Source organism: Sinocyclocheilus grahami, unplaced genomic scaffold (genome assembly GCF_001515645.1).
Source record: "Sinocyclocheilus grahami isolate Dianchi unplaced genomic scaffold, SAMN03320097.WGS_v1.1 scaffold760.1, whole genome shotgun sequence".
NCBI classification, from domain to species: domain Eukaryota; kingdom Metazoa; phylum Chordata; class Actinopteri; order Cypriniformes; family Cyprinidae; genus Sinocyclocheilus; species Sinocyclocheilus grahami.
This window is the reverse complement of record NW_015505939.1, coordinates 5,557-20,413: the sequence shown is the minus strand read 5'-3', so window position 1 is coordinate 20,413 and position 14,857 is coordinate 5,557. Positions and strand designations below refer to the sequence as shown.

At 36.8% G+C, this 14,857-nt stretch overlaps 1 protein-coding gene across 1 annotated transcript; it reads right to left on the bottom strand.

The window, feature by feature from the left end:
• Nucleotides 1-6,760: 6,760 nt before the first annotated feature.
• On the bottom strand, nt 6,761-14,259 carry LOC107561201 (myosin-10-like). Its single transcript, XM_016245579.1, has 7 exons — nt 14,215-14,259; nt 13,439-13,996; nt 12,362-12,403; nt 11,451-12,155; nt 10,933-10,962; nt 10,154-10,840; nt 6,761-9,141 (listed from the first exon to the last, which is right to left on the bottom strand). Coding segments are annotated over exons 1-7 (3,957 nt in total). The 5' UTR covers nt 14,216-14,259; the 3' UTR covers nt 6,761-7,207.
• Nucleotides 14,260-14,857: the final 598 nt, after the last annotated feature.

Sequence of the window (14,857 nt, the reverse complement as noted above, 5' to 3'; positions counted from 1 at the left end):
TGTTGCCACAGTTCCTTCAGCTAGCTCATGCAGAGCAAGCGGAAGCCCCCTGGGTGACAGGCCAAGAACTAGTACAATTCTAGGCACTTGGTCGTATCCCTTTAAAGGAATCTATTCCTGATTCCAAGCCTTGAGCTCTACCCCGGGCCCAGGAGTTCTGGCCATAACAGGTCCGTTTTTTGGGATATGTAGCTTAGGCCTTTGGCCGAAGGGGATAATGTCACTGACAGCTGTCAAGACGTCCTTTAGAGCAACTCCCATGGCTATGGTAGAGTTAGTACTTAGTGATTGCCGTGGTTTTCTGGAATGCACTCCCCTCAACATGGTGGTGTGGGTATACCGTTCCCCATAGCGGCTCCTAGAGGACGCAGTTCAAAGTTCCCTTGAAAGGGAACGTCTCAGGTTACTTATGTAACCATGGTTCCCTGAGTAGGGAACGAGACACTGCATCCTCTAGGTTTCCTGCCATGCTTCGGACGCAAGCTTCAGACGAAAAAGTGGATGACGTGTTCTCCCGGTGCCTATTTATACTATAGTCGCACCGGTAGTGACGTCATGGGCTGTTGCCGGCCAACATGTTGTTGGTGTTTTTTGAATGGATGCTTCAGACACGGGTCACGTCGAGGCGTTCCCCATAGCGACTCCTAGAGGACGCAGTGTCTCGTTCTCTACTCAGGGAAACATGGTTACATAAGTAACCTGAGACGTTGCATAGGATTGCAATTATGTTGCATAGGAATTTGGCCCATTTCCCTTTGTATGCTGACAGAAAACCGTGTACTCTCTCTGTACATGTAGGCTATACATTTAGTTAGTTATTATATCAGCTACTTTATAAAATACTGGTGAGCTGTAATGTCGTTGTGTGTTAAGTTAGTGGCTTAGTGAATATCCCACATATCAATGTTAATATTTTGCAGTGATAGGCCTAATATATATATATATATATATATATATATCAGGGAGGCAGTGTTTCCTCAAAATATTGGATGAGAAATATTCCAAAAATTCCAAATACCCTGAGGGGTAATTGATAATGAATGGGGAAAATCACGTGAGAACAGACATTTCCTCCATCGCTATATGATTGGATATGACTGGTTATGTTCGGCTGTGATTGGTTCATACGATAAATCCTGCCTCTTTTGTTTGTGCGCATTCAGCGTTCATGAATCAGTCTGAATGAACAGTATAATGGCATGATAAAAGGGAAGACTCATTTAAAAAAGTAAGTGAAGAACTCACATACTTATATATTTACGTCGTTACTTCAAAATAACACTTAAAATGTCCTGAAAACATGATCTGTCTGAGTTTTTAGTGAGTAATCAGCTTGGTGAAATTTAAAGTAAATTTCTGTGTCTGTGACCAATATTTACCGAGCTTTGATGACTGATGATCAGAATAATTAAAAAATAGTTAAAAGTTAACTATTAAAAAGAATAGCTGAGCATAAGTTCACAAATAAAATGTATTGTTTAAATTATTACTACCTTCAGTTATTATTATTATTTATTTATTTTTTTCTGGTAGTGTAAGTAATGTTTATTTACCCAAGAACATGTGACTGGGACAGGAATTTACATTTGATTTTTAAATTTTTTTTTTTAAAGGACTTTGCCTCCTCATTTCAGAACACCACTGATATATGTATATACACTGAACGAAATTATAAACGCAACACTTTTGTTTTTGCCCCCATTTTTCATGAGCTAAACTCAAAGATCTAAGACTTTTTCTATGTACACAAAAGGCCTATTTCTCTCAAATATTGTTCACAAATCTGTCTAAATCTGTGTTAGTGAGCACTTCTCCTTTGCCGAGATAATCCATCCACCTCACAGGTGTGGCATATCAAGATGCTAATTAGACAGCATGATTATTGCACAGGTGTGCCTTAGGCTGGCCACAATAAAAGGCCACTCTAAAATGTGCAGTTTTATCACACAGCATAATGCCACAGATGCCAGTCTAATCAGCATCTTGATATGCCACACCTGTGAGGTGGATGGATTATCTCGGCAAAGGATTCACTGAACAATGAAGCCTATTAGAGCGCAGTTAGAATGCCTTTATAATTCAAGCAATTAAAGAAAAAATACCCATGTATGAGTTTTTATATTCGTCGCAAATGTGCTTTCCTGAATATCAGCACGTGTGCACATGCACAAATGTGCTATTAATTGTATACAACAGTGCAGAGCAACACAGTGTTTCGTTCCTTAAATAAATCTATTTTTGAATGAATCGAGTGAGCTAGTGATTCAACGGTCCGTTCAGACTGTTTCGTTTCTAATTAAATTAGCCAAATCAGTATCATACATTCTAATCATTTGAACTCACAGGAGAAATTGCATGTGACTGTAAGCAAATTTGTAGATTTTATGACCAAAAAACTGATTTTCAGCTAAGAAAGTAACTGTTACGGGGCTGACGAGACGGGATACGTGCGGATCCAAGTGCAAAGCTTTATTAATAGACATGGTAGAGACAAGCAAGGGTCAGATAATGGCAACAGGTATGTAGAAGGCAAGACACAAGAATATATCCTAGGGCTAGCGTGGGTCTACGATCGGCAAACAGTATCAATAGGGTGAGACTAGAGGGAGAAGTCCAGGTACAAGGCAAGGTCCAAGCAGGGGCAAACTATCAGAATAGGGCAAGACGAGAGGGGGAATCAGAGATACACAGGCGAAGATAAGGACACGAGGAAACAGACAAGACAAGACTAAGCTAAGACTAAGAAAAGTAAACAGGCTCCATAGAGTAGCTATCGCTAAGAGAGTGATAAATGCTATACAATACTCAGCAGCTTCACGGGGATCAGAGTGAGTGTTATATAGGGAAGGTGTGATTGATGACAGCTGTGTGCAATCAGTGCTGTGTGCAATCAACTGTGTGTGTGTAATCAGTGCAATGGATGATGGGAACTGTAGTCCGGGTGAAGTGCAACAGTGGTGTGGTGCAAGAGTCCATAGTAGTGGAAGGGTGACCTCTGGTGGCAAGCAGACAGAAGTTCATGGACCGGATTCGTGACAGTAACATTTTTAAACAAAATAATTGTTTTTGCTTAGCAATTATTGAGTTGTGGATACATTTATTTAACTTACACAACCTGAAGTAGCTGTTTCTAGTTTAATTTGAAGCTTAAATAGCTTCCTAACTTCAACCCCATGCTAAGACAGTTTGCTATGTTATGGCTGTTTGGGTTGGGGATAGTTGTAACCGTTTATTAAAATTGTTACAACCAACCCCTATGATGATTCCAATGAGTCCACACTGTAAAAAATAGCTGTAAAAAAACGGTCATATTCTGACAGTAACATCCTGTTTTTTCATTACAACAGTACAATCCCGTAAAAACACAACGTATTCTGGGTAATATTTGTTATTTTCGAGAAAGTATCCTTCTGCAGCCCTTGTAGTAACAGCGTTCAGATTCGACACTCAGAGCCTGTTTCAAATCACACCCTACACCCTCATTCACTATTCCCTACATGAGTTTACTAATACAGTCCACCTGACAGAGAGAATGAACACTGATGAGTGAATTCAGACAGTGATGAACAGCTGCTGTTAACAAGCAGAATCACTGAAGAAAAGAGAAACAAGAACTACAACTGACTTCAGACACAGACTTAGATCAAATCAACTAAAATAAGACAGCAGAACACGATCAAACAACTCCACACACAGCATTACAGTTTGACTTTATTTTTGTCATATATCTACAAAAATTCATTGAGAATTAACAGAGGTTTAGATGTTTTATTAAAAACATTTTGTTCACCTCACCATCGTGGCGATCAGTGTTTGCTTTAGTTGCGCTCTTGACCCTTCACTTTTTAATGCTAGCTTGTCTGGTTGTTATAGCAATACAAGCGTAGAAAGGCTATTACTAAATGGTTTTGGTTAATTATTTATGATGGTGTAATAATATTTTTGTGGGCTGAATCACTGATCTCATTCAGTGGCTGATATTTATATCTATAGTGTGGGTTTTTACTAGTTGCATGTTATTTACGATAGGTGCATGACACTGCAAGCTGAGACAGACTATTATGATGGATTTAAAAAAATTATATTCAAAGGCTTTAAAACTATTGCATCTCTTAGACACACAGAGACATCAAGAATCAGCACATGAATCTCAACAATGGTGACAATCAAAAGCTTCATGCTGCAATGCATGCTGGGTACCAGCACAGGACAAAACTCATCCATGACGCCCAGCATGCATTGCGGCATGAATAAATTATGCAGATGAATTGTCCATTATGTTCTTTAATTCTTACTAGGTGCTTTTATTTTTGCTTTTGTGTTGAGTTTTAGTAGCGTGTTTTGTGATGTTCAGACTCTATCTGTTTATTAATTTTTTTGATTGTCACCGTTGTTGAGATTCATACACTGATACTTCATGTGTGTGTTTCATAGCATGAGGATATTGTTTTTATTTGAGTGATGTGTGTGACCTTTCATAATAGCCCACTTGTTCTTTTGCTCTAATATGCTACCATAACATCGCTTTGGTACAAAAAGAGACTCTGGACAAAATCAGTGAACCTGTTTTTATTTTTTAAAGATGGCAATGTCACTTGCGAATCATAACCATCAGCATTACATATTGTGCTTTAGCTTTTTTTTTACCACAACAAATGTGATGAGAAACACAATAGTTAAAGTAGCCAAATAAAAATAATGTTATAAAATCAAGGTTCAAGATTCCAACTAAAGCAAACACTGATCTCCATCATGGTAGTGTCCCAAAACAACAACTTCTAAACCTCTGTTAATTTTCAGTAAGCACTTCTCTACACATCTGACAGAAATAGCACCAGTCTGGTTAGTAATGTGAAGCTGGTGATGCTGTTTTAGGAGTTGTTTAATCAGATCTTGAGAGATTTAATGTCTTTTATTTCAGTTGATTTCATCTAAGGCTGTGGCTGAAGTCAGTTGTACTTCTATTTTCTTCAGTGATTCTGCTTGTTAAGAGCAGCTGTTCATCACTAACGCTCAATCATCACAGAATTAATCACAGAATTATCTCATTAACTTCAGCACTGCTTCACTCTGTAGTATGGACACATTATAAGTGTTCATTTAAAACTGAGGATTTTGTTGTGGGGTTTAAAGGGTTAACAGTACCTTACTGGCAACCCTGCTGCCAGTAAATTACTGTTATTTAATGGCACAATTTTTTACAGTGCAGTTATCGATAACTCGAGTCTCTTGTTGCATATCAAGGTATGCGCATGTCTTCCTACCAGATAAAAAAATATATATATCTGCCTCAAATGAATGCACAAGATTTTTTGCACACATTATAAGAATTTATGCACATCTTGATGTTTCCATCCATTATGCTATATCCCAAAATTCAAGTCAAAATAGGTGGATCATGTAATCATAGCTAGTGACTGACCCCTTATGTGACAGGAATACAATACACTCAGGGCTCGAATTGAGGGGGGATGGCATCTTGGATGGGTCTTGTCCCCTACAGGTGACTTGCAGTACTCTGTACGTTATGGTACTAAATAAGTTTTAATTTAACCACCACAGCAACTTGTCTCCATTGGCAACACGGATGATTTGTGTCGATTGCAAGTGAAGTCGCAGGTAGCGGAGAATGCAAGTGGCGATTGAAAGTGTTGTTTTTTCCTTTTCTTTTTTTTCTTGTCTTCAGAACTTGGCTACTGTTGTAAAATGTTGAGAGATTCAATAAAAACAAAAATGGTTGCAAATAATGTCACTTGCGGAAGTGCAGTCTGACAGTGCATTTGTCTGCAGCCAGATCCTTCTCATTCAAGTGACCAAATGATTCATGCATTGGAGGCTTTAGAGACATACACATTTTACAATATTAAGTAAACACTAATAAAAAAATAAACACAATATTTGATTTATAATGTTTATTCCATGGAATGGAACTTAAATAATGCACTTAAAAAGCATCTGCTAAATGCATGCATGTAAATTTTATCAAAACATACCTTGGCTTTTTGTTTTATTGGAGGTTCATCAGGTAAAGTTCAAAGTGTTAAGAAAACAGAGATGTAAACCAATAAAAACACAATCTTATTTTGCAACGTAAAGCCACTTAAAGGAATAGTTTACCCACAATGGAAAATTTGCTTGATTTCGGGGCTTTTTCATTGGAGAAAGCAGTATTGTGGATTATGGATTTATGAATGAATTTGTTTCTTGCAAACACACAGCCTTTCTCTTCTCCAGATGTTCACTGATGGACTGGAGTGGTGTGGATTACTTGTGGATTATTGTGATGTTTTTATCAGCTGTTTGGCTCTCATTCCGACGGCACCCATTCACTGCAGATCCACTGGTGAGCAAGTGATGCAATGCTACATTTCTCCAAATCTGTTCTGATGAAGAAACAAACTTATCCTAATCTTGGATGACCTGAGGATGAGCACATTTTCAGCAAATGTTCATTTTTGGGTGAACTATTATAAATTCAAAGTCTGTGTGAACAAGAAGTTGCTGTTGACTGAGCACTGTGACTTATTTTCAACTGAAGTGGGGGGTTTCAACAGGGTTTAATTTTAGCGCTCCTCCTCTCCATCTCTCGCTGCCAGCAAACTAACGGTTAGAGGAGTGTGGTTAAGGATACTTTACACAAGCCATCAAATTGAAACATCAGAAAAGGTTTCCCATTACAGAGCATAGCAAATGTGACAGATGAAAGATTAATAAATAAATTAACTATTTTATTTATTTATTTTTCTGTGGATTATCTTGTACGGATTAATTGTTCACCACAAGACTAGCAATGTGCACTAACAAAGTAAATAGTGATCATTTTCAGGTATTATATACTGTATAAGGTCTGTTTGTGTCCTTTAAAAAATCTCACAATAAGGGATGCTAAAGTTAGGGATGCTATGTTTAAGGTGGAAAGAAACAAGATGTCTGTTGTCAGTTTTAGATGTAGAAGGGAAAACAACGGAAAAATAATATTGCAGTATTTGACATTTTTATTTAATACTGAAGTACGCAAGCAATATGAAAATGCCAATATGAAATGGTTCAAAACAGCATCAGAATAACAAAATTACTTTTTTTTTTTTTTACCTTTTTCATTTTGTCAGCAAGGCAATTCTAATCAAACTGCTTATGGTATCTATAAACAAAAAATAAAACTGAAGCATTAATGTTGCTGACACTCATCTGTATGCTTTGAAATCAATCACAGAATGGCACAGCCTGGTTGATTTTTCAGTTTTTCAACTTCTTGTTGCAGCTCTTTTATTTCTTCTCCTTTCTGCTCTTTCAGGTGCTGATAGAGTTTTTCCAGTAAATCATGTTGTTTCTGACGTTCTTCCAGCATCTCTTTCAGCTCCTGAACGTGCTGCTTATTTCTCTCTCTGAAATCATGAAATTCTTCTGCTTGTTTTCTGGCTTCATCTTCCTGTTTCCTCTTTATGTGTTTTATTTCCTCTTCATGTTTCTGTTTCATTTCATCTCTCTCTTTCTCTTCTCTTTCTTTTCTCTCTCTTTCTCTTCTCTTGAGCTCTTCTTCTTGTTCTTGTTTCAGGTCTTCAATCATTTTTGTCCATCTCTTTCTCTCTTCATCTCGTCTCTCATCATCTTCTCGTTTTATTCTCTCCCACTCCTCTTTTCTTTCTCGATCCAGTTGTTCATAATGTCTTTCTATTTCAGTTTTCCTTCGTTCATATTCTCTCTCTTTTTCTTCTCTCTCTCTTCTCTGTTTCTCTCTCTCATCTTCTATCTTCTGTCGTTCTTCTTCTCTCTCTCTTTCAAATCTCTTTCTCATTTTCTCCAGTTCTTCTTGTTTTTCTCTCAGCTCTTTCTTGTGTGTCTCTTTTCTCTTTCTCTCTTCTTCCTCGTGTTCTCTCATCTGTCGTTTCTTTTCATCCTCCCATTCTCCCTGCTGTCGTTTAATTTCTTCTTGAATCTCTTTTCTGTCATTTTCAGCCTCTTTTATTTTTCTCACCCATTCCTGTCTCTCTTTCTCTTCTTGTTCTTTCCTCCTTTTCTCCTCCAAATCTCTCTTTTTTATTTCCTCTTCTTCTTTTATCTTTAACTGTTTTATATCACGTTCTTGTTCATTTCTCATCTTTTGTTGATCTTGTCTGTATTTCTCTTCTCTCTTTCTATCTTCTTCTTCTCTTTCTTTCTGCTGTTTTTCATACTGTGATCTCTGATTTTCAAACTCTCTCTTCATCTCTTTTATTGTTTTATTATTTTGAGCTCTTTGCTGTTTTTCCTCAGCTGATCGTTTCTGGTTTTCGATCTCTCGTTTCTCCTTTTCTGTTTTCTCTTTCTCTTCAAACTCTTTTCTGAGTTTTTCCTCTTTTTCTCTGAATTGATTCTCCATCTTCATTCTCTCCTCATCTGCCCGTTGTTTTTCTTCCTTGAGTCTCTTCATCAGGTTTTTCATATCCATCTCATATTTGGCTTGTAACTCATCTTTCTGAGTCTGAATCTCTCTTTCTCTCTCTTTCAGTATTTCCTCCATTCTCTTCTTAATGGACATCTCTGCCTCCTCAAACATGCTGTTAGTGAAGTATCGACCCTCATTACTGTTCTTCACCTCTTTGATCATGTTAAACAGTTGAATCACTTGAGTTTTGTCTTGTTTTTCTCTGTTATTAAAAGCCAGGAATCTGTTTCCACAATCTCTGATCAGTTTTTTGACCTCAGCATTTCTTCCATTCTCCACATAAACTTCTATGGACTCCTCAAGATCATCTCCTCTAGTGAACAGAACGATGCTGAACTGAGCAGCTTTATGACCAAAGATCTTCTTTATCAGATCTATTGTGTCTGCTTCTTCTTTTGTGAATCTCCCCACACTCAACACAATGACAAACACATGAGGTCCAGGTGACGAGAGTGAAACACATTTCATTATTTCATCCACCGCTAGTTCATTTGTCAGTGTCGTGTCAAAGAGTCCTGGAGTATCAACAACAGCTACTGATCGACAATCAACTTCACCAACTCCCTTCATGCAAACAGTCGTCACCGAATTCATGCTTGATTGACTCTTAAACTCATTTCTTCCCAGAATAGTGTTTCCTGTTGCACTCTTTCCACTTCCTGTTCTCCCGATCAGCACAATCCTCAGTTGCTCCAGATCATCTGAACATTCAGCACCTGAAACTAATGCATGTATACATGTGTTAATATCATGCAGTTATAGGCACAAGCTTCACATGCAAGTGCTAAACTTGGAGCTTAAATGGATAGTCACTCAAAAATAAAAATTTGCTGTTAATTTACTCACCCTCAGGCCATCCAAAATCTCAGTGACTTTTTTTTTCTTTAGCACAACAGTAAAGGTTTCTAGGTTGAAACCATTGTCCTTGGTGATTCATAAACTGCAACTTGAGTGTTTTATTGTTCGTCAAAATTATACTTACCTGTGCTTATCCTGGATGCTGGAACACATTTTTTAAAGATTATGTTTGCATGTGCAATTCCATTTGGGAAGATTGACTTTTCACGTTGCACTACTGTGAGGAGACAAAGGAGTGCGGAGACGTTGGAGAATTCACAAATACACATTCTTGAATCCTTCCATCACGGGGTACACAGGGCAGAGAGGAACACACGTCGCACAAGATATTCACATTCAATACCGGAACAAAGACAGACTGCACAGACTGGAACTTAAATGCATGGGGTAATTGACAAGACACACCTGGGAGCAATGAACAATCAAACACACGGGAAAACTAGGTCACGGGGAGCACATGGGGAGGGAAAACACATCAAAACAGGTCCATAACCCTGACAAACACTAAAAATATAAATATTAATTTTGATTATCTGCATGTCAATGTGACCACTTTTTTGTTCAGACTTCGAGAATCAACAGTTAATGAAGGATGTGATGAAGACAGTGTTTCACTTCAGTGTATCGTCAGGAGCCATAGGTATTGATTTGGTCTTGTCTATATGTTTTGTTTTGTTTTTATGCTCAAAGACAAGCAGCCACAGACATACAGTGTATGAATCACCAATAACAATGGTTTTACCTAAAGATATAGGTATAATTTAAATAGATAAATCTTGTTCTACATTAACAACAGACTTAGAGAACACACATCATGATTGCTGCAAGATTGTGATTCTGATGAAGATGCATAAGCTTAAAAACACTCACCTTCTGACTGAATCTTCTGCTTTAACTCTTTGATTTCATCCTCCATTCTCTTCCGTTCTTCTTCATATTTCTCCTCCGTTTCACGTCTGACTCTGTTCTCTTGAGCTTTCATATATATTTGAGGTGAATATGGTTCAGTCTTCATGTTCTCTATATAATCCAGCAGTTCTGGGATCTGTCTTGAGTTTTCATGCTCTTTTAAACCCATCACATAGTACCGACCTCCACAACGATTGAGTAACGTCTGATATTCTGTGCTGTATTTTATGAAGTCTGTCTCTGGTCTTTTAACAGTGCCATCACTGATAAACATTACTATGAAATGCTCTCTAGAATAAAAGTTCTTCTGGATCTTCTCTAATTCTGCTTTGTCTTCATCAGTAAGTGGACTGGCAGGAACAATGAGGATGAAAACATGAACTCCAGGATCACAGAGAGACAGACAGTGGAGAGTGTGACGCTTCACTTCCTCCTCTGAGAGCTGACTGAGAGCTGGAAGCTCCACCAGACTGATCTGACGACCATGAATCCTCTCCACTTTCTTAACACACTCTTTACTGCTCTCTCTCTCATTTGTAAGTTTTATATTTTTTCCTCGTAAAAGTTTGGACACCGAGACTTTAAATGTTGGATCACTTCCACACAACACCAGATTCAGCTTCTGTTTTCCAGAGAAATTTGCTGGCACTGAAAACATATTAAAAACATTAAACTTCCTGAAACAACAACCACATTTTAGAATATGAAAATGTTAGCTTCCAATAGTTTCATCAACTTACAGTTGGAGCGATTCCACTCTCTTATATCAACTGTCAAAAAAAAAAAAAATGAATGTTTGACAATGTACAAAAAGTCATGCTGTATTCTGTCATTCCAAATTTTAAATCTGCAATCATCTTTCATATAAACTTTTTTGTTGTTGTTGCGTTTATTTGGTAATCATTTTTTTCTTTTGTTATTTGGTCCAAAGCATTAAAGCTCTTCCCTGTTCCTCAATTCATTATTGTGTTCTTGTTCCAGTTCACTTCCTTTGAGTTTTTCATTTTACATAATACACATGTACACTTTATTCAATGAGAATGATTCACAGTACAGGTTTTGCTGGAAACTTTCCAGGACACAGTTCACAGGGCACAAGTTTAACAACAGTAACAAAATAAGTGCTGCTGATAGTCAAACTGATATGAAAGCTCTTGCCATGTTTTGTTTGGAAGCTTTTTTTTTATTATTAAAATGTAGTTTTGTATAGTTATTCTATGTGGTTAGCATAATAAGAAGAGAAATTCTCAGAACTTACTTTGACTTCCTTCACTTCTCCTGCTCTGTTCAGGTTTTCCATCATCTTTGTAATGAGAACGCTCTTTGTTTTTTTCCTCTGATCTGACTGAACCATGAGATCTTTGCTCTTCATCCACTGATGTTCCTTCAGCATCATGAAATATTTCACATGTGAGACATTCTTCCTGGTTTTCCTGAAGTATATTATCAACTCTCTTGAATATGTCAGATTGCCATTCTGGGTTTTCTTTTTCAAACTCCATATGTCTTCCTCCACACTCCTTTATTAACTGATGAATAGCTGTCTGCTTTATCATAGGCCTCATGTATGAGTAATCTCTCTCATCGTCAGTCGTGAGAATGATGGTACTTTTAATCGCTTCTCCACAGAATTTGTTGAGCACAAGTTTCACTCTATGCATGTCCTCCTCGGTAAAGTCTGCATACTGCAGTATGATTATGAGCGCATGAGGTCCTGGATCAGACTGATTCACACACTCTCTCACTGTCTGTGTGATCTGATGATCTGAGAGGTTAGGATTCAGCAGATGAAGAGTGTTAATGACTGTGACGTGTCTGTTCTTCACTGTTCCACTGATTTTCAGCACATCGTGCTGCTTTATATGTGCATCACTCTCATGCACATCTATTCCCAGGATTGAGTTTCTGACTCTGGTGTTTTCTGATACATTCTTCCCCAGAAGAATAATCCTCAGATCACACACTGAAACACACAAAAGCACATGCATATATAGAAACACTGAAAATATTTAATATTCTGTTTTTAATTAAGGAATGATAAAAGGTTTGGCTTTGATTCAGATAGGCTAACTGAATTAATTCACAACATGATGTTCCATTACAACAACACATTTTTCTTTCACCAGAAAGAAGAACAATTCAAATATAGCTATAATTTAATTAACTTACTGTTAGGGCGTTCTTCACTTTGACTTTGTCGCCTTTGCCTCTCTGAAAATAACATCAGCCATGTGATGAATGTTCATGTGATGAATATGACATGATTGAACCTTCACAATGATCATGACTGACTGGATTTAGTGAATGTGTACAGAACATATGGAGGTTTTATGCGATGATAAACATGAAAGACAGAATATTGGGTTACACTTTAGAATAATGGTTTGTCATATTAGGTAAATATGTAGGAAATAATGGAGGACAAATGGATATCACTATATAAACACTTCACTAATATGGAAACAAGATTAACCAATCAGTAATTAATAGCGAATTTAGAACTGTGATAGTTCATTATTACTGAAGAGATTAGATATATTAAGAACTATGACCAATTATAATTACTAATTAATTATGCATCTTCAGAGAAACCTCAAATTTATGTTTAATACCAACCAAATACATATTGCTTATAATTGGTCATAGTTAAGAGTTCTTAACGAAACTACTCTCATTGAGCAATGACTGATTACCTAATAAGGGACTTATAAAGGTTATCAGTGATAAATTCATAATCCTAAAATCAATCATATTTACTGATTAGTTTGTTTACAAATTAAAATTAGCTAATGGTTGTAAGTGAAGTAATATATAATGTAGTACTACTCACTGTCCTGCATTACTTTCTGTATAGTTTGTTACTTATTAATGACAGACCATTATTTAATAAATTTCAGCTTTGGCATTTGGCATATACTTGGGAATCAAATAGGAATATTAACATGTTCATCATCAATTTATATTTCATTTCTCTGTGTGAAAATGACCAAACTAAACATTACTAGGTGAACCTTTAAAATCAAACACATTTGAATAATCAAATTGGCATATGAACACATTCTTCATAGCAGCTGGTAGCAAGTGTAGAAGACTTACTGCTGTCTTCTTCATGCAGCGATGAGACCTGCTGTGTCTCTTCAACTACACATTACTAGGTGAACCTTTAAAATCAGACACATTTGAATAATCAAATTGGCATATGAACACATTCTTCATAGCAGCTGGTAGCAAGTGTAGAAGACTTACTGCTGTCTTCTTCATGCAGCGATGAGACCTGCTGTGTCTCTTCAACTACACCATGACTGATTATTTCATCCACTTGTTGAAGTATTTGAGAGCGTTGTGTATTTTGTGCAAGTTGAAGGCGTCCTCCTCCACATTCTGTAGATATTTCTTGAATATAATAATTTTCAAATGTATGTTCAGCACTGCGTGCCTCATCATCAGTAGTCAGAATCATAGTGCGCTTCATTGCCTGCTCACCAAAGCAGTTCAACACTGAAGGTAATGTGTCTCTATTCTTTTGATTAAAATCATTGTGCTGCAGCACCAGTATGATCACATGAGGCTCTGGAGGAGACAACTTGGACACGTATTGTGCTATTGTTTGTAGTCTGTGTACTGGCTTGAGCAGGTGAGTTGTGTTGATGACTGTGATGCTTCTCCTCTCCACTCTTTCCATGAATGTCTCCACATCAGGTTGTGGTGTTTTCTTTCCAAACACATTTTTATTTAAGATTAAGTTTCCCACTCTGATGTTTTCGGTCACGTTCTTCCCCACCAGGACAATCCTCAGATCACTCACTGAAACACAATAGATACGTACACCATGTTGTCAAATGGAGTTTTACAATTTTCATTACATAATAGAGAGTAAAAATCTTTGAATTAACATGCAAACATTATGTCTGGTTTAATTATTGATGGTTTACAACATGCATCCTGTTTCACATAAAATGTAAGTTATTAATTAATATTAATACTATGTTTTTGTCTATCATAGTTTGTTTTGTTTTACTTACTGTTGGGACGATTACCAGTTGGGCTTTGGTCTCTCTTGATTTCTATAAATTAAAATAAATAAATAAACAAATAAATCAACAGTTATTAATATCTTCATTATCATGCTTACTGACTAGAGTAAGTTAGTAAGCCAAAGGACAATGCACACATTACAAAGCCATTTTTATCTGTAATTCAGTGTTAAAGTTTATATCTACTTGAACTCAAATAAAGGTGCAATATTGAATAAATGAATAGTTTTAACATTTTTTTTTTTTTACAGATTTTACAGTTTGGCATTTTGTGAATAATTTAAGATGTAATACTTTAAAGGATTAGTTCACTTTCAAATTAAAATTTCCTGATAATTTACTCACCCCCATGTCATCCAAGATGTTTACGTCTTTCTTTCTTCAGTCGAAAAGAAATTAAGGTTTTTGATGAAAACATTCCAGGATTATTCTCCTTATAATGGACTTCAACGGCTACCAAACGGTTGAAGGTCAAAATTACAGTTTTAGTGCAGCTTCAAAGGGCTCTACACGATACTAGACGAGGAATAAGGGTCTTATCTAGCGAAACCATCCGTCATTTTCTTAAAAAAAAAAAAAAAAAAGAATATTCTTTATAAAAAAAAAAGCGGGCCTTGGCTGCCTCTGGGGG